This window comes from Eptatretus burgeri, chromosome 6 (genome assembly GCF_056783735.1).
Source record: "Eptatretus burgeri isolate ZD-2024b chromosome 6, Ebu_testis_v1, whole genome shotgun sequence".
Taxonomy (NCBI): domain Eukaryota; kingdom Metazoa; phylum Chordata; class Myxini; order Myxiniformes; family Myxinidae; genus Eptatretus; species Eptatretus burgeri.
The window spans coordinates 98,342,920-98,363,724 of record NC_140966.1 but is presented as its reverse complement, the minus strand read 5'-3'; the positions used below and the strand labels follow the sequence as shown (position 1 = coordinate 98,363,724).

Below are 20,805 nucleotides of genomic sequence, written 5' to 3'. Positions count from 1 at the left end.
ACTATTCGCACGACAGACTACTGCTTTGCCACCGGCATAACTAACTTTGGGACCTGAATGTTGAGTGCGCATGGTTTCCAGATTTGTAACTATATATATATATATACATATATATATATATATATATATATATATATATATACATATATATGTACATACATATATATGTACATACATATATATGTACATACATATATATATATATATATATATATATATATATATATATATATATATATATATATATATATATATATATATATATATATATATATATATATATATATATATATATATATATATATATATATATATATATATATATATATATTTATATATATATATGCATCGATTCACAGCAGACGGTTCTACCATCAGTGAAAGGCATTGTCAGTGGCTTTCGTACAATATGAACTCCACTGGTTCGTACCCATGATCAGATGCCAGGAATTATTATTTTATTGAAACTGAACTTGCAAAGAAAAGCAAAAACAAACAAGAAAAGGAGCAATAACATATTGCAGACCCTTGCCAGGACTTGTTTTGTGTGGTGTTTGTGTAATTTTGTGTGGTGTTTGTGTTCTGGTGTGTTCAGTCTTCAACAAAAGACAAAAGTATAACTGTCACAAGATAACTGCTTGGCCCCGGGTCCCCCCCCCCCAAGCTTGGCTTGACCGTCGGCCCCGGGCACCACACACCCTCACTCCACCACGGGGCGAGATGAATATGTTTTCTGGGATTGAACTTGAGGAATCATGAACTATGGATTCACATTGGAACACCAGTGAGGTCAATCTAAATTTACATCTTCATCCCTGCAGATTATTTCATAGTTTACAGATTGTTTAAATGTTTTATAAAATGGGGTTTCTTACCTGGATCGTCGTTGCACTTTTTTGCTTCTGTTTTAAACCATTCCTGACCAGGTATCCTCTGTAACCCGCTTGGATGGTGATGACCGCCTCTTCCGTGGCAGGGTCAACCAGGAATTTACTCTTCACTCCATTTCTCTCAAGGCCAAAGTGAAACACGACATCGTAATAACGTGCAGATGTTATGGGGGAAGTTTTTACCATCCCGCACGATTCACCTTGATCATTGAGAGACCTCGCTCGACTCAAATCCGAATCCTCTTTGGCTTTGTCGGTGTAATGTGATTCCTCCTGCAAATGGAAGACCGGAATTCCGACCTCTGAACAAACGTCGCCATCGATGTACTGAGTGGTTATCGTATTATTTCCACTCTGTGTATTCTGCAGGTTCTTCCTCGTCTTATAGCCACGGTAGTTTGCCTGCAGAGAAAAAAAAGAATCAATTTATTGCAGAAATCTCATTCACACCGAAACGAGGAAACGGAGAATAAAAGTGGATCCTGCACGGTTACCAGGGAATTGAACTTGAACCAAGTAATAAAATCCAATCACAAATAAACGTTTGAATCTCAAGGTAATACATGTATTATACATCCTTGAACACCATGTGAGGGCTGGCAACTTGGCCGAGAGGTGTGCACACTCGCCTCGGAGCTATCTTGAGTGGGTTTGAATACTGACAAAGCTTTTAACTATCTTGCTGGTGTTTTGCAGTCATGGCGAGATATCAAGGTTGGTGCCGTCCCTCGGATAGATGTTCAGCTGGTCGTTCCTTCGACCAGCATTCGTTGGTAGATGTTAAAGATCCCATCATGTGTTCCATGAAGATGAAGCGAGATATTGCTGGCACTCTGAACAAATGACAAAATCCTGCCTTGACTGTGTGTCGTGAGAGAGTGAGGTCGTCTGTTTGGAGGTTCCTTGACACCGGATAACACTGCTTACTATCTGGGCTCCAAATTCCTGAGTGTAGACTCGACAGAGTAGTTGCTGTCTCGGCAGCAGCACTTGAACTATCAACAAATTGATCAGATAGTTTGCACGTTTCAGGTGAATCACCTTCTTCGCAAAGGAAAGGGCAACATCAAGTGATTGTCCACTCATCTGAAAATATGGTTTTTTTCACTCACGGAAAAGTATTGTCATTGTGTGTGACATTATAGTCCAGGCAATCTAGCCCATTTTTTCACTTGATCGGGAACAAATTGCAACATAATTTTTTTTTATCGCAATGCATTTCTATGAAATCCCCAGAACACCACACTAAAAGTCCTAAGAAATCCTTGTTGCGGAAATACGATTAATTTGCAAAATCCAATATGGCGGCCAATTATGTGTCAATATTGTGTCATATCTTTGCTCACAGATGACAAATTTGAGTGATTTCAACTTCAAGAATGGGTATTTTATCTATAAGGATGCATTTGGCATACTTTTAAACTTCCCTGGAACAAAATATCATTTGCATAAATCCAATATGGCTGCCAAATACCAATATCTTCCCAAATCTTTGTTCTCAGATGATGTATTTTAGAGATTTAAATTGCTGTAATGAAATCTTTGGATCCAATGATGCATTGGTAATACTTCAAAATTTCATTGGATGCATCTTGGACACAAGCTGTATGCAAAGTCTGCATATGTATACCTGCAAATGATGCTTAATCTGCCAGAAAGTCATCCAGATGTCCATCAGCAATTTGAGAAAGAATACCATGTGGTGAGGCGCAGTGATAAGTACTGGGCAGGACTGTCCACGGATCTCACAATTGAGCAAGTGCTGAGGAGAAGTGTACAGCCACATGGAGGCCTGACAAAAGGAAAAGGAATGACTGAAACTCAGCGTTAGGTGTGGGTCCTTTCCATGCCAGCATGTGCAAATATCAACGAGGCCATGCAGAAGCTCAGTGGCATCTCATTTGAAACCAGTGACCAGCACAAAGATCTGTCAAAAGCTCGACAAGCTGGAGATGTCAATGACACCCTTGATATTATCAGCTATCTCAGGGAGAGAGACCCATTTGCACAGGATCCGTCCCTGTTTAACATTGCAAATGGCATGACAGCCCAGGAAGGAGTCAACGTTGAAAGATCAAGAACAGTTGCAGAAAAGATTCTCGCATCCATGGTTGGGAAATCTGAAGAAGAGTTCACCTTCCGGAAATGTGATCGAGCAGTGACACTTAATTCAAGATCAACTGTCAAGATCAAAGGAGAATCTGTGAAGGTGGAGCCACAGTTGATCTTCCAGAGACTGGTAACCAGTGGGGAGCGCTGTGAAGATCTACAGTCACTCTTCAAATATGAACTGTGTAGTTACCCCACAGCATTGTTTGAATCTTCCTTCCTTCCACTGCAGGCCAATAACGCTGTCCTTGCCGATGTTCTCTGGAAGACCATGCAAGGGGATCAATGAGAACCAATTGGAAATGTCCAGTATATTATCGATGGTGGTGTGCTACTTCATCGTCTTCCATAGCCAAGAGGTTCCACATATGAGAGTGTCAGTCAGCTTCATGTCACATATGTTACACATAAATATGGGGCTGCTCCCATTATCTTTGATGGATACCAAGACGGTCCAACAACAAGAGATGCCACGCACATGAGAAGGACAGGGGCTTGTTCAGGCATGACAGTAAACTTCACTGGTGGAATGGTTATACAGTCCAAGAAGTAGGAATTCTTCAAAAATGTGACAAACAAACAGCGATATATTGTTTATCTTTGTGACAAACGAGAGTGGGCTGGGTGTAATATATATCATGCAAAGCATGATGCTGATGTGCTCATTGTCCAAACAGCTGTTGCATCTGCGAGAATCAAAGACACTGTCCTGATAGGGGCTGACACGGACTTGCTCATCCTCCTTCTGCATCATGCTGAACTGGATGCACATGACTTGTTCCTGGCCCCAGAGCCCAGGCAATCAGCAAAAAAGACCAGGATATGGTGCATAAAGCAGTCTTAGAAATTTCTTGGTCCTGATGTTTGTGACCATGTGTTATTTATCCATGCAATCCTTGGGTGCGATGCAACTTGTAGTCTGTTTTGATCTGGAAAGGGTTGAGCAGTAAGGAATATCAAGAGTGTCGCCCTGTTCTGTCAGCAAGCTCAGGTGTTCAGCCAAGAAGGACATTGCAGCAGGAGAAAAAGCACTTGTGTCATTGTATGGTGGTGCCAAAGAACAAGGACTGGACACTTTTTGATACAGGCGATTTTGTGAGGTTTCCAAGAGCACATCTCACGTAGAACCTCAAACTCCACCCCCAATCTCAGTAGCTGCAAAGTATCACAGCCTCCGTGTATATTATCAGATGATGGAGTGGAAAGGAAGAAGCATCAATATGAAGCCGGAAGAGTGGGGATGGCACATGGTGGATGGACAATGTTTGCCAATACAAACTGACCAGCTTGCAGCCCCATCAAAACTACTGGATGTCATCTGCTGTAACTGTAAAACAGACTGTAATACAAAGAGGTGCACATGCAGAGAGTATAGTCTGCGTTGCAGTGCTGTTTGTGGAGAATGCCGTGGGACAAGTTGTGCCAACTCACAGCTACCAGATTTCACTGATGACGATAATGATGACCTTGATGGGTATCTTCAGTGGGGTATTAATATGCCTGCAATGAAACACTCGCCAAAGAAGTGAGTGTCATAAATTTGATCACAAAATATCAATATTTGGTGGCCATATTGGATTTTATTAAATTCATCCATCATTTTATTTAAACCCATCCAATCAAAATATTAAACTATCCCAAATTTAGCCTTTGATCCCCTCAAATATTCCAGACATATAAACCGCTCAAACCTGTTGTCTGAGAGTAAATATATGGCAAAATATTTATATCTGGCAGCCATATTGGATTTATCCAAATGAGATGTGCATCAAAATACATCCAAGAAAATTGTTAAATACTCTAAATGCATTCTTGTATGCAAAAGATAGAAATACTAGAAATTTAAATCACTAAAACACATCATCTGAGAGCAAAGATTTGGCAAGATATTGAAATTTGGGGGCCATATTGGATTTATGCAAATGAGATTTTGTTCCAGGGAAGTTTAAAAGTATTCTAAATGCGTCCTTGCATACAAAATACCCATTCTAGAAGTTGAAATGACCCAAATATGTCATCTGTGAACAAAGATATGGCACAATATTGATAACAATTGGCCGCCATAATGGATTTATGCAAATTAGAGGAATTTCCGCAACAAGGATTTCTTAGGACTTTTAGTATGGTATTGTGGGGACGTCATAGAAATGAATTGTGCTGAAAAAAATTATGTTGCAATTTGTTCCCGATCAAAACTTATTTTGCCTGGACTAAATATGAACTCCACTGGTTCGTACACATTATCAGATTCCAGGAATTATTATTTTATTGAAAGTGAACTTGCAAAGAAAAGCAAAAACAAACACGAAAAAGAGCAATAATATATTGCAGACCCTTGCCAGGACTTGTTTTGTGTGGTATTTGTATAATTTTGTGTGGTGTTTGTGTTCTGGTGTGTTACGTCATTAACAAAAGTAGAACTGTCACGATAACTGCTGGCGGTGATGACAGCGTACCAAGACGTCCCGCTTTGATGCAACCTTGCTTTGATCGGACACCTGACCCTGACCCATGATATACTTTTTTGTTATTATTCAATTTAATTTCGAATGGGATTAAAATAAATTCAATTCAAATCAAATGGAAGACCAAATCGGTACAGTCCGACATTGGAGTCATCAGGAGGAACCCGAACAAGCAAAAAGCAAAGATTAAGTCATCAGGAGGAACCTGGATAGGATTTACAATTCAGCTGCTGCTCCTCCACCCTTAAACCCAAACAGGCACAGCCAAGTGAGCCTTAAAAGCAAACAAACACAAAAACAACAGCTCAACAACAACCACTCTGAAAATATTTCATCATTCTGGCTGCCAGACCATGCATCTGATCAAGTTGAAATTTAAAACATGTATTCCCCATCACGACTCAATAATAATTGTGAAATTTCATGTTGATTGATTAAGCGGTTCCAGAGAAAATATTGTTATGGAAATCGCCCTTACGGGAATGCAAAGTATAGGATTAGCTCTGTTCCCCCATTAAATTCATGTATAGAAAGGTTGTTTGGGTATAGATAGGTTGTTTGGTAAGTGTACGATAAATGTGTGTCGGGAGGTGTAAAAGACGGTGTTTTTATGTTCATACGGAGGTGAAACGAGAGAAACGAGAGATCGCTCTTGTTACTTCCTCATCCCGGATAGGCCCCGCCCAGTCAGTGACGCGAAGGGGTGTGGCCTAGGGAGAGAGGTGTGGCCTGGACAGGAAGTGACATGAGGGGCGGAGGCTTTGGTCACTCAGTCACCTAGAGAGGGGGTTGGTAAAAAGGAAACAAAAGGAAAAAGGAGTTCTCAGTTGGAAATGAGAGTTGCCGAGAGAGGGAAGAGGAGAAACAAAAGCTCGGTGTGTGGAGAGAGTCGCCGACAGAGGAGTGTGTGTGGATATTCACCGAACGAAAGGAAAGAAGAGAAGCATCAAGTCAGTTTCGGAGTTTGGACGAGCGTCGGTCACGAGGGTGCTCGGGTTTCGGAGTCGCTTCGAGGTGAGCGAACGAAGGAGGCACCATGTTGGATCAGCCGGGAGAGACGCTTAACCGACCTGCACATCGGTGATTCGACCGAGGGAGGAACTGAGAGGACGAAGCGGGAGTCGGGCTTCGAGGCAGGAAGGCCGGAGAGGAGACGCGGGACCTTCGGACGGTCCCTGCTGACACCAACGGCACGACACGTTTGTTGATCCGCCTGTGGAACTCAGATCTTGACTGGGGCCTTGTCTGGAGAACAGGCCAGGCCGGGATTTGGACGCTGGACCGTGAGAGAGATCAGCTGCGGCCCCTCTTCGACCTTACGCGAGGTCAGAGTGCGCTGAAAGTGCGCACGCGGTGACTAAAAAGAGGCAAAGGGAGTTGCTGCGCCATCTCCTGCCGCGCGGCACGTTCGAGCAGGAGTACGAATCCATGGATACCCGCTTGTTTGTTACGAGCGACATTCGTGCTTCTGAACACGGTCCTCTCGTCCATGAGCCATCAACAAGTACTCTGTGTGCATGAATGCTGTTTGTTTGAACGTGTTGTATAAGGCATATTTCGTGGTAATCCCCTCGAAACCTGCAGCCGTGGTTCCCTAGTTAAGAGCGGGAGGTTTGTTCATAAAACCATTGTCGTGTTTATTGCTTGTGCTGTGATCCCTGATGTCCCCAATAAATCTGGTTAATTCTTATGCATTTGCCGCTATGGATTAATACGTGTCGCGTCTAGGAAGGATCCGTTCGATTGTCATATAAAACCAAAAAGTGGTTACAGACTGGTAGACTCCTCTCGGTCACTGACAAAGCCAGTCTGTAAATAATGGTTCTATCTCCCCAACTGGTAAGGTACAGGATTACGTTGGTATCGCGATTGGAGACGCGTGACCCGAGGCCTGTGTCGAGCCGGCCGGCGTTATAGATTCCCGGAGACGGCGGTGGCGAGGCTGGCACCGAGGACCGGGTCAGATTCCCGCCACCCCAGATATGTAACAGTTTGGTGTCAGAAGTGGGATGACGAACTCTCCGCTTCCACCTCCGTAAATTTGCAGAACACCGATTGTGTTAACAATTGGTTGTGATTTTATGCTTGAACGGATCGGAGGAAAAATTTGAGAATTATAAAGAAAATGGAGTCACAAAATGGCAGCGCGGCTCTATCTCGGCGCGACACGAACCGGGAGTCACAACAATTGGCCGATGCGCAGGAACTAATTCTGGAGCTGGAGAAGCACTTGGCCAACATAGGCGAGGTAATAGTTGGAGGAGTGATGAGAGTAGGGCGGCTTACCCTTGTGTTGGAACAGAAGGAGAGCAAACTAAAGAAGAGAATGAACGAAGGAATGGAGGAAGCATGCAAATTGAGGGAAGAATGGGAAAAACACCAGCGAGGTCAATCTAAATTTACATCTTCATCCTTGCAGATTATTTCATAGTTTACAGATTGTTAAAATGTTTTATAAAATGTGGTTTCTTACCTGGATAGTCGTTGCACTTTGTTGCTTCTGTTTTAAATCATTCCTGACCAGGTATCCTCTGTAACCTGCTTGGATGGTGATGACCGCCTCTTCCGTGGCAGGGTCAACCAGGAAGTTACTCTTCACTCCATTTTTCTCAAGGCCAAAGTGAAAGACGACATCGTAATAACGTGCAGATGTTATGGGGGAAGTTTTTAACATCATCCCGCACGATTCACCTTGATCATTGAGAGAGCGAGCTCGACTCAAATCCGAATCCTCTTTGGCTTTGGAGATGCAACGTGATTCCTCCTGCAAATGGAAGACCGGAATTCCGACCTCTGAACAAAAGTCCCCATCGATGTACTGAGTGGTTATGGTATTATTTCTACTCTGTGTATTCTGCAGGTTCTAACTCATCTTATAGCCACGGTAGTTTGCGTGCAGAGAGAAAAAAAAAAATCAATTTATTGCAGAAATCTTATTCACACCGAAACCATGAATGAGGAAACGGAGAATAAAAGTGGATCCTGAACGGTTACCAGGGAATTGAACTTGAACCAAGTAATAAAATCCGATAACAAATAAACGTTTGAATCTCAAGGTAATACATGTATTATACATCCTTGAACACCATGTGAGGGTTGGCAACTTGGCCGAGAGATGTGCACACTCGCCTCGGAGCTATCCAGAGTGGGTTTGAATCCTGACAGCGATAAACTATCTTGCTGGTGTTTTGCAGTCATGGCGAGATATCGAGGTTTGTGCTGTACCTCAGATCGATGTTAAGCTGGTTGTTCCATCTCCCAGCATTCATTGGTAGATGTTCAAGATCCCATCATGTATTCCATGAAGACTGAGCGAGTTATTGCTGGCACTCTGAACAAATGACAAAATCCTGCCTTGACAGTGTGTCGTGAGTGAGTGAGCTCGTCTGTTTGGAGGTTCCTTGACACTGAGTAACACTGCTTACTATCTGGGCTCCAGACTCCTGAGTGTAGACTCGACAGAGTAGTTGCTGTATGGGTAACAGCACTTGAACTATCCACAAATTGATCAGATAGTTTGCACGTTTCAGGTGAATCACCTTCTTCGGATAGGAAAGGGCAACATCAAGTGATTGTCGACTCATCTGAAAATATGTTTTTTCCACTCATGGGAAAGTATTGTCATCGTGCATGACATGAGGAAGAAGTTTTAAATATTCTCAACATCATCAGATTGTTCCATAATTTTGTTCAAAGTTCCCTTTTGATGAAGTGAAAATCCAAGTCCAACCATTGAAGGAGTGGAAGTAAGAGCAGGCTATTCTCTATCACCGATGGTACCACATCACATATGACATTCATTCTCGAAAGAGGTGTTATGTGGGAAAATGAATCAAAGAAATATTGGATCAAAGGACTCAAACTGAACGATACCAAAACAGCAATGAGAGTCAGCTGTGACTCGACAGGGACACAGACATGGCAGGTCACCAATTAAATCATCTGCAGTGCTGAAGGTTTAAGTTTTGAATTCACCTGATTGGTGTTCCCACAATCTCAACTGAGTTTGAGCGACGTTCCACCACTTCCCAGGGTAATCTGGGTACAACGGCATTGCCTTTCTCGCCACACTTAGTGGGGTATTTCCCAAAGAGGAATTTCCTCCTCACTCTCGATGCCAATCTATGGGGCTTGTCCGTGCTCGACCCTCGTAAATACTGAACACCAAGCGAGGAGGCAGCAAGTACTATTTTTAATTTATTGAGGACAACTCGACTGTGGTTGAATCACCGAACTCCCAGACTCGGACCGTGACACCAATAAGAACCAATTGAGATTCAAATCCTAACTCAATCTGCCAATCATCCTGTGAAATTTTTCTGTACAATTCTGTGTTTCCATTTCCTTTGTACAAATCCACGACACCATCTGAGGTTCTTCAAGCTCAGAATGAGTCGGTCATTGCCAATTTGCACAAGTCGAGGATATCGGGGACCATCGATGATGTAAGAATCTTCAGAGAGCTTGTATTCAATCATGTGATCCAGGATGTGAGAAGACATCAAAGTACTTAAACCTGAATTCCATGGACGGTCGTACACAATGGGCAAATCACCGTTCCCTACGACTTCAACTTGTACCCCCAACTTACTGATCCGTGTTCTCAAACCAACCCATCCCAAAATTTAAACGCTATGTATATCTCCCCATGTCACAGCTTAATGGATGGTGAAAATGAAATGTAGGAAGTGGTGCTCTTACCTGGACAGTTGCGGCACTTTTGTGCTGTTTTTGTAAGTCTTTCCCCATGACGAGGCCTTTGTGCGATGTTTGAACAGCACCAACTTCACCGTTGGTTGCAGAACCTGGCAAGACGCTCTTGTTCATCCTTGTTCCACACAATTTGTTGGTCATGTGATAATCCTTGATCGGGATGACAGTATTTACCATCACCACTTGTCTGTTGAACTTGGAATATGCATTTTCAAGCAAGTCCTTCAAGAGGGATTGAAAATTTTCATTCCTTTTCCCTCCCTTCGTCATTGCTCGAGCATTTCCTTGATACGAGTGCTTCACCGATTTGTGTGGAGATATCAGTGACAATCGTTTGTTCAAAGCCTTGCCAGACTGGTGACAATAACTCTCGTCAAGGTTATTATACAATTGGGATTGTACAAGAGACGGAGTGTTTGTCCTGTGGTTCCGGGTTCCCTTGTCGTTATGCTGCTTGTGATGTTCTCCACGTGGGCAGAAACAACGGCACGGTTTAAAAATCTGCTGGTTTCTGTGACACGCTTGAACACACTGTCGCAGATTCATCAAGGCATGGTGGTCTGTTTGGGAGAGGTGAGGGTATGGGGTGGTGGTACATTGCTGTGTTACTGAGATAAACATTATTGTAATTACCATCTTTCATGGTAAATTAACGCAATTCCAAGTCAATTACAGGAGAGTTAACTTACTGTAGGTTTGATTCCAACAACTCCTCTCTTCACGAAACTCCGTGAAATCAAGTAATGTCTGCGAGACACAGAACAGCAACAACAATGCAAGAGTTATCATGTGCAGCCTGTGGCTACCAGTTACATCATTCTGGGGGAGCGGCTGTGCTGCTGATAGGAGGCCCTTTATCACCAGTACACTGGTACTCATTTCGCCGACATCAGAAGGATGACAGGCAGAGTCAACCCCACCTTGTGTTAATTCAACAGCCGACAGGGGCTCAAACTCAAGACCCTGAGATCTTAAGCCAGACACCTTAACCATTCAGGCAACACCAGGTTTACAACAATACAATACAAAAGAATGATCCTCACTTCTTGTGATTTCCATCAAATTCTTCACATTCCAAACAAAACTTCAGGAAAAAGTACATTTGACTTTTTGTTTTCTTTCTTTTGCATCCTTTCCACATTCCATTCTGAATTCAAGCAACGAATGTGATCCCGTTGGAATATCCTGACTGCAATTCAGGGACCGGTGTTTGTGTATTTGTTCGTCAAGCGACTCTTCCTCCAGTTCTGGGCTAATTACATCCAGAGCTGTCAGTTGCTGATACACTGCCCAAATAAAGGTATGCGTCAGAAGAACATGTTGCATGCTTGGAACAACATCACCTGGAGGGCGGGAACTCTGCGAGTCTGAATGAGTGAGTCTGTGTGTGTGTCTGTGAGTGAGTCGGTGGGTGAATGAGTGAGTCAGTGCGAGAGTCTGTGGAAGAGTCGGTTGACGAGTCCATCAGAAAGATCTTTTCATGTTTGTTTATACAGCGTGATCCACATTTAGTTTGTTTTTAAAGCAGAAACGCCAAAAGATATAAAATGAAACGATTGTTTACATTGTTATTGGTTGCTAAGCAATGGCAAGTCGCAGAGTTTTTGAGTCTGAGTCAAAGACAAATATTAATTGGTGGAACTTATTAACTAAAGTAGAAAAGAAACAGCGATTGTCATATTTTTGTCATAGTTCCCACGCTTTCAGTCAATTTGAGTTATCATCATGCTAAGGCCTAAGACACATTTGCTCTACGCCGAGGATACGGCGGCCGTATGCCCTCTGAATTGACAGAAACGTGCGGCGGCCGCAGTGTTTCTGCGGTGGCCTCAGGGTGGCCCTCCGCCGTTTGGCTATATTTTATAGTTCGTAAGGTCGCCGTGGAATTATAGCGCAGAGTTGTAACTTATTTCATTTCTACGTTCGCCGTAGCAATTCGACAAGCCGAAACAAAAGAACTGGTCCAAAAAAAACCCCCACTTGTTACCGTACGTCTGGCCGCACGTTCGCCTTTGGGCCCCCTGCGGTCCCCCTGTGGTCGCCTTGTGGGCACCTTGCTGCTGCCTTGAAAATTCTATGGCCGCCGCAGGAACGCCCGAAGGTCACCGTGCGACAACAAATCAAAGACCGTACGGCACCCCCACGTTTTCGGTCTCCACAATTTATAAATACGCCGTGCGGCTCCCCAAAAAATAAAAATATATGTGAAAGCTACATTGTGTGACAGTGGACACAATGCGGCCGCCGTATATTTGCTTGTGGCCGTAGATTTTGTAGACCCCACGGCCGCCATGGCAAATGTGACTTAGGCCTTAGTTTACATCTTTACCAATTGATACGTCGATTGAATTTAGATTTGTAAGGATTGTGTAATCGAGTGCTCGACAGGTCACAATTTCAAGTCTGGTCCATGTTCAATTCCTGACCCCATGATAAGCCATCAGATCGGTTATCCACTGCAGGCAGACCATTGCCTTTAGTCACGTGACACTGAGCTGCAGCGAGGTGATGTGGGCAGACTTTTGTTTATCCATTTATTTATTATATTTACAGATATTTAGAGACAGTTTTTTGGTTCAAGATTTATAAGTGAGTCAGTTGGTGGTGAAAAAGAGGCTTACAGAAAACGCACACACGCACACATGCACACGTGCATGCACGCGCACACCATACCTCAATGAAGATTTTCAAGATCCACGTGAAAACAGCCAAGAAGATGCAGCTGACGAGGAAAAGGTTTAAAACGTTGTTTTGACTCAAAATCTGGAATGACGAGGTAAGCTCTGCAAAAGAGAGAAAAAAAAAACACCAAGAGGAGGTTAACAGATAATCTTTGGGGTCCTTTCAATCATTGGGATAACACAGCAGGTGCAGCAAAGAGTTTCCTGAAAAATCTCTCTCCATTTGCTGGGTCCAAGTGAGGCACTTCGTCTGTTGTTGGTTTCGTGGTTTGGGAAATTCAATGCAGGAGGGACACCGATGGGTCCATCAAGCCTGGGCAATCATGCCAATGTCGAAGTACCCCCTCATCCTCAAGAGTTCCAGGTACCGATCAAACTCAACAATAAATAATCCACTGATTCGACTATCACTCCCCATGTTGGGAGAACATTCCATGCATTCACCATTCTCTGAATAAGTCGGCTGTTGGTTTGTGGTTAGGGTGACTGGCTTGGGATGTTAGGTTCCTGAATTTGAGCCACAATGGCTGCTGAATTAACACTAGGTGGGGTTGATTCAGCCTATCATCCTTCCGAGGTTGGCGAAACGAGAACCAGTGTACTGGAAGAGGGGCACAGCATCAGCGGCACAGCCACGCTTCCAAGAAATGACAGGGACCCTGCAGCCAAGCTGCCATATGCAGGAACAGAGAACCATTCTCTGAGTGAAAGACCCCAACTCTCCTCTCATTTTCTCTTAAACTGTGTTATCTGTTCCTGCCGGTATCCATTGTGATGAAAAGTTATTGTTTATCTCTGCCCTTCATAATCTCAAACATCTCCATCAAATCCCCTCATCATCACCTTCTTTATCATGAGTAAACTCCACCCCCCCCCCCAAGGCCACTCCTCAAAGTTTATTGGAGCTGGGCCTGGAATCAAACTCCTTGTTCTTTGCAGAAACTAAAACAAAAAACCCTGTTAGCTTGACCTGTTGCTGTCTGGCACTGTGCTGTGTGCTTCCCCTCAGGTATCTATCACCTCCCCCAGATCCTTCTCCTGGTGACACGATCACAGATTGTCCCTTGTATCATGTCATCTCCATTTTTCTTATTCAAACTCAACCCAAGCACCTTCCATTTCTGAATCTGCATCTGTCAATCTTCTTCCAAATCGATGAACGTATCGACACTTTCGCGAATCTGATCACCACCCTCTCTGTTATCCACCTTACCTCCAAACTTTCTGTCATCCACACAAAGCCCTAGTCTTCACCCAACTAGCAACTAGCCAAATCATTAACCTCAATGAAGAATAATAATGGTTAAAAAACAGACCCCGGAAGAACCCCACTGCTTACATGCTCCCAGCTGGACGTCCTCCCACTCACAGCTACTCTTTGCTTGCGATCACGAAACCAGTTTCCAATGCAGATAGCTCCCCCACCAGCCAATCAGCACACCGTCACCTCAGCCAACAACCTTCTCAGTTGTACCTCATCAAAAGTTTTTTGAAAGTCAAGATAAACTACATCCACTGGACTTCGCTCATCCACCCAGTCAGAAACTGCTTCATCTCCAATAAATTTATTAAATATGACCTCCCTTTCGTAAATCCATGATAACTGTCTTTAATTAGTTTATATTTTATAAAATGGTCCCTCATCTGATCCCTCATTCATGTCTCCAACATCTTCTCACAAGTGAAGTTTAACCAACAGGTCCATCATTCCGAAATTCCTCTCTGGATCCTTTATTAAATCATAAAATACATTTACTACACTCAAATCATCCGATTCCTGTCCCAACTCCAACGAGCTGTGAAACATATCCGTTAACACCACTATGTTAACATCATATCTGCTCTGTTAACATCACACTTATCTGCTCTGTTAACATCACGCTTCTCTGCTCTGTTAACATCATGCTTCTCTGCTCTGTAAACATCACACTTATCTGCTCTGTTAACTTTCTCAATCCTCTTTGTTCTTTCTTCAAATCTTGGATTTCCTCATAAATGATGGCAACTTCGAAATCATTACTTGTTGGGAGCTGCGTGTGATCTGTTTCACATGAGACTTGTACAACAAAGAATGTTTCTTCGACGTTGTCATTGCCATGAAATAGAGAAATTATCAAGTTACCGAGAACAGAACAACACAAATCGATCGTTCGATTAAATGTCACTTACGTTCTTTTGAAAACGAAGTTACATCTTTCAGGGACTGCAAGAAAACAAAAATGAAAAATGTTAAACAGTGTCAGGTTTTTATTCACAGATCATCAAGTTTATCACAAGTTGATCAAACCAATAATTAATTCAAATAACTTTAGTTCATTCACACACGAGTAGGTGAACGATGATCACACGTGACTCAAAGCAGAGGTTACTCGAGAGGCTCAGTGCAGGTGAATGTAACACTCAAAACACATGATCGATGTTCACTTTGATTGGTCCAATCAGAGATGAACAAAGCGATGAATCGGCAGCTTTTGTGGATCAAGTATCTCAAATCAAATATTTTTCCCAAACGCGTGATGAGACACCCTGGGTACTTGGATTGGGCTGTGCATCCGCAGGCCAGGATCCCAAAAATATTACAACGGGATCGTGAAGGGTCTGAAGGGACTCAGACGGGATCACGCTGGAGATAAACTCTCCGGAATAGCCTTGAGTGTGAAGGTGAGCTCGGTACACACAGGTGAATCGTGCGTGGGTTAACGTTCCTAAATCATTTACACACCAAGGGTTTGGTCCTCTTATTTTTACCAAAAACATATTCCCAGTCGGTGTGTCCGTAATCCAAGTAAGGCCTTAGTTATTATATAACTTGGTTTACGTAATTCTTCAGCTAAAATGTAGGGTCGGGAGGTCGAAATATAAATATAAATATAATTTCAATTTTTAGAAATTATATATTTTTATGATTTTTTTTCGGATGTTCCATGGAAAAGACAAGGGTGGGGGGGGGGAATAAATGTAAATCCGGGACCAAGAGGATCGAAGAAAACTGAAGATGGAAAACCATTCAAATGCAGGATGCCATTGTTCACTGTATCATCTGATGTGAAAAACAATAAAGAAGGATTAAAACTTGTTTTTACAAAACAGTCTGGCATGTTTTTCTTATGGAAACCTGTTGGATCATCAAACAAATGGAAACAATGCTGAGAAAATTACTGTCCAAGTCGTAGATGTATGCGTGGACACCAGTGCATAGTGCTGGATATGATAAAAAAAGGTGTCTACTCAGAGTCAACACGGTAAAAACGGTCCATCAGAGCCATAACCAGCTTAGTTTTCAGTGGGCATCTGATTGAACTGTCTCCCCATCCCCATGAGCATATCAAAAGCTGATTTCTGGTCCGTTGAAAGCTGAATATCAGCATCTCGCAGGGAAACTTTGACGTACTTGGCACCGAAATATTTCAATACGAACAGTGGTGTACAACTTTCGATGGAAACAAAATTGGCACGATCGTGAGTAGCGTGCGAATCATCCCTGCTGCTGCACTGAATTGATGCAATCGTTCGGCCAGAATATTCGTCATCAAGAAGTTGCGTGATTAAATCACCAATACGGTCACTCAAATTTATACCGCTGACATACTTCTTAACAATCACTTTCGCACCAGAAACCACATTCATTCTGAACCACGCTGGCCACTGCTGAGAGGAAAAACGACTCCTTGAGGAATATCTGTCTTCGAGAGATTCCGATGAGAATCGTTCTACAGAGTAACCATGAAAAATATGCTTTTGCCTCATAACGTCACCAAATGATGTCATAATGTCTCAAGCTTGACATATCGAGAAAGCACTCATCGAGTTGTTCAATTTGAGGTTCCACACGATATGGTTCCTAAAACTTGAAAATTTGACCTTGGGGTCAAATATGTTTGACCTGAGGTGCTAACCATGAAGGTCAAGGCCAATCGCCACCAAAAAATAATCAGCTGAGCGCCAGACCATATACTGCATTCCCATAAAGTTTGGAGATGACTTGACTAAAATTACTCAAAAAATAAGGGTTTCGTCGACCTCCATGATTGACCGCAAAGTGACCTTGACCTTTGACCTTGACCTTTACGTGTGCTGAACGGTATTGTAATAATACTATGATATGTGTACCCACAAGAGTTTCCGATGAGAATTGTGCTCCACAGAGTGATATAAAGGTGAAATATCCAATGATTACCAACAAACAAACAAACAAACAAAAAACTTTCCAAGTTACAGATCTTGCAAAAACTTCGTTTTGGCAAGATAATAAGTTAAAATACAAATTAAATTGTTAATTAAAAGGAGTTGGGACACAATCAAACAAAATGATACCGGGCAAAGAACTCCCTCTGTGATGCTTTACCCATGATAACAACGGTTAATGTCGACTTCATTTTCGTCTTAAAGATGAAACAAGAAGAGCACTTTTCGACATCGTGACGTCACCAGATGTGCCGCCGCCCTCATGATTCCATCATCATACACACTCGTCCCAAGTTTGATTTAAATCCCTGAACCCAGATTCGAAATATTGTTCCGGATTTCAGAATCCGGTCTGATGAATGCATCCACACATCCAGGTCCTCAGACAGTTATTTCCTTAAATGCATGTTTAGATTAGCCCCATCCCCATGTCTAATGGGATCTTAAATACGATGCGTTGAGAAGGGAAAAGGATCGATCCCCTCTCTTCTCGGAAGCTTTTTTTCTTGACGACAGACACGTTTACACACATTTCTTTCGCGAGCTCCGACGCCCGCCTTTTTTGAGAGCGCACGGGTCGTCATGGTAACCATGCACCAGCGGGGCGGGGTGAGCTTGGGGCGAACTGACCGGCGGAGACGGCCCAGAGATATAAAAACGAGCGAGAGGTACGTTCTGAGGAGAAAAGAGGAGAGAAAAAGTGTGAAGAGAAAAGCGTGAGGAGAGAATTGTGAGGAGAGAAAATCGTGAGGAGAAAAAGCAAAAGGAGAGAGGAAAAGCAAAGGGCGAGAGAAGCGAGCAAGAAGCGGGTGTCTGACCAGCGCCGACGAAACAATTCGTCCTTCCCAATGCTTGGGGAAGCGAGCGTGTGGTGCGTGGGTGTGTGTGAGCAGCACCGCCAACAAGTGAGGGACGGGTCGGTCAACAACAACACTTGGGTCTAAACCAACGAGGGACGATCTCGGTGCCCTCCAGACTTCGACCGGCGTTCAAGGTTGCCCTGCGAGAGGGTGCACGGCGAAGCTGGGTGCTGGCGACGGATGTGACACGCACGCATTTCAGGACGTTTTCACTTCACGGACGACTTTCTGGTGAGCGAGACGATTCTTCCCCCACCCCTCCCCCTGAATGATCTCCTGGGGACCCTTGTCTATGTTTAGCTGTAAGTAAATCGACCACACACCGCCCCCCACCCCCGATGAGCAGATACTCTTTGTCGCTTTCCTGGCATTTTGATTGATTTTGCTTTGAAATTCGTTCTTTATTACCTCAGCAAATAAAAGGGTTTTTTTATTATTTATTTTATTTTTGATAAATTATTTGTCGATTTCCAACCTGTCCGTGTTTGTCCTTTCCTTCCATTGGTCTGGCATTGTCCGAACCGAGACAGACTTGGAGGTAATTACCACAGATTTGACCAAAAATAGTCGGCTCGCACCAGCGGTTAAAACGCTCGGCTGCCCGAATTAAAATACAATCAGATAACATTGGTGCTTTGCCGAGGACGCACTCACCCCTCAGGTAACCACGTGACCACTAGTTAAACGGATTAATTAGACGGCGGACACTGGAACTCGTGGTTAACTGGGTGGGGTTCGAGGTTCTAAAACAACCCACCGTACCACAACGGTAATTGTGAGCGGTGGCCCGAGGTCCGGCTCCACCGAGGACAACCGGGGATTAATCCCCCTGAGTGACAAGCTGGTGTCTCGGTACCCGTGGCTGCAACAATATTAATTAATTCTGACTGCCAGACCACGCGTCCGATCAGGTTGAAATTTAGAACATCGATGGAGAACTTTTTGTTCCTCATGGATTGGCAATCACACCTGTGAAGTTTCACCTCGATCTGTTCAACTGTTTCAGAAGATTTTTGAAGGTTTGATGTAAAATAAAAATATGGTTGTAGCAGCACATGACCAATGACGTCATCAATTTTTTCCCCCATACAATTTCGCCAAAGATGACCCTCAAACATTTTCATACTGATCGGATAAAGCGTTCAACATCTGCATTGATGACGTCATAACGAAGTCACCCGTGACATTAAAAATAAATAAATAAATAAATCACTTGTTTCCCACAGAGAACACCACACGTGCCAAGTTAAAAAAAAAATTTACCATGAAGCGGTTTTAGATATACAGAGGTTCAAAGTTTTTCAATTTTTCCAACATAACTGCCACACCACGTGACCTATGATGTCATAATTTTCATGAAAACGTTTGCAAGAGTAATCACACCTCTGGTGAAAATTATCTGTGAATCGGACAAGCGGATGCAGAGAAAACAGAGAAAATTAGCAGGAACGGACGTACAGATGGATGGACAACCCGGAACAATAATGCCTCTGGTGACGTCGTCAGTGGAGGCATAAAAACACACACACACACACACACACACACACACACACACACACACACACACACACACACACACACACACACACACACACACACACACACACACACACACACACACACACACACACACACACACACACACACACACACACACACACATTCAAGGAGAACGAGATTATGAAAAGAGAAAAATGGAGATGGGAGGAGCAGCGATGTGGGCTTTCCCTCCGCACCGAGGCGCTGAGGTCTATATCTCGTCCACTGAGCATGCCGATTCCGTCCCCTCACGGGCGATGGTGAAGAGGGTCACTCTGGGCTTCACCATGTAAAACCACACAGCCTGATGGAGTACTGCTTTCCCTTCTGGGCTGGTGCTCCTGCCTCTCACATTTCTCGGTTCCACGCGGTGGAAACCAAGACATTCAAGATCATTGGTGTCTCCCACAATGAGGCTTTGGATCTCTCACTCTCTCTCTGCAGGCAGGTCGGTGGTCTGATCTGTCCCCATCTCTCCCCCCCCTCCCTCCCCGACAATTCCGCAGTTTGCTCAAGGACCACCAGCAACTCCCTTCCGGTGAAACGACCAAAATGAAGAATCAGTGCTCACCGTTATTCTTTCATTCTTCCTTTTTCCCACCTTTGGAACAATCTCCCACACTCTTCAATCCCACTCTTCCCTCCACATCTTCAAAACAGCTGTTCATCATCATCTCTTGTCTTCCCCCAGCCAAAACCTTGATCTTTTCCACCCCCATTAATGCATGCCATACCCAGCTCCATCAAATTCCCTCCTTTCCTTCCTGATAGTCCCTGTGGTATCCATCTTGTTTACCCCATGTTCCCCACCCCATCCCTCTTCCTTCCACAGATCTCATGTCTCTGTTCCCCACTGTTTTGTGCTTCCCTCTCCCACCCCTCTCGTCTCCTGCCACCCTTGTTATACATTTCGTGTGTCGCTCTTACACGAGCCTCGACATTGTACACAAAAACAAATATGTAAAACCCCTTAATAAACCAAAAAAAACTCTGTAAAACAAAACCTTGAGTAGTTTTACATCTTGTGGGATTAAGGTGTGTGTAGTTTTTGAGTGCGATGTGTGATCAAACCTTCAGAAAGATGGGAAGAGCTTCAGAAATTCGTCTCCACAAAGACATGAAAACCCCTTGAGGCTTCTGTGGGACAGGTTTCTGTCCGACGGACACGAGACAAACGAGAAATGAGAATTAATCAAAGTTGTTTCACCCAAATGGACACAAACGATCAGTTCATCCCTCAACAGTCAGGGAAGAGTTATAAAGGGGGAACGGTGGTGTCGTGGTTGTGTGTGTGGTTTTGTGAGTGTGTGTGGTTGTGTACGTTGTTGTCCTGTCCTGTTATGAAGTGTGTACCTGTATGGGT

General features: G+C 43.6%; 1 protein-coding gene across 1 annotated transcript; it reads right to left on the bottom strand.

The window, feature by feature from the left end:
• Window positions 1-681: 681 nt before the first annotated feature.
• On the bottom strand, window positions 682-18,214 carry LOC147025433 (uncharacterized). Its single transcript, XM_085883680.1, has 7 exons — window positions 17,940-18,214; window positions 15,028-15,061; window positions 12,851-12,960; window positions 10,867-10,924; window positions 10,166-10,737; window positions 7,938-8,228; window positions 682-1,292 (listed from the first exon to the last, which is right to left on the bottom strand). The coding sequence occupies exons 5-7, from the start codon at window positions 10,721-10,723 to the stop codon at window positions 855-857; spliced, it is 1,287 nt and encodes a 428-aa protein (XP_085739806.1). The 5' UTR covers window positions 10,724-10,737; window positions 10,867-10,924; window positions 12,851-12,960; window positions 15,028-15,061; window positions 17,940-18,214; the 3' UTR covers window positions 682-854.
• Between the last annotated feature and the right edge of the window lie 2,591 nt (window positions 18,215-20,805).

Bases quoted from the DNA above. Each gene is read 5' to 3' on its own strand.
- LOC147025433 (XM_085883680.1), bottom strand. From the start codon at position 10,723: ATGAATCTGCGACAGTGTGTTCAAGCGTGTCACAGAAACCAGCAGATT. The intron at 8,229-10,165 runs GTAAGAGCACCA...TTCCATTTGCAG, and splicing joins AAAGTGCCGCAACTGTCCAG to GAGGAATCACGTTGCATCTC. The intron at 1,293-7,937 runs GTAAGAAACCAC...TTTTCTCTGCAG, and splicing joins AAAGTGCAACGACTATCCAG to GCAAACTACCGTGGCTATAA.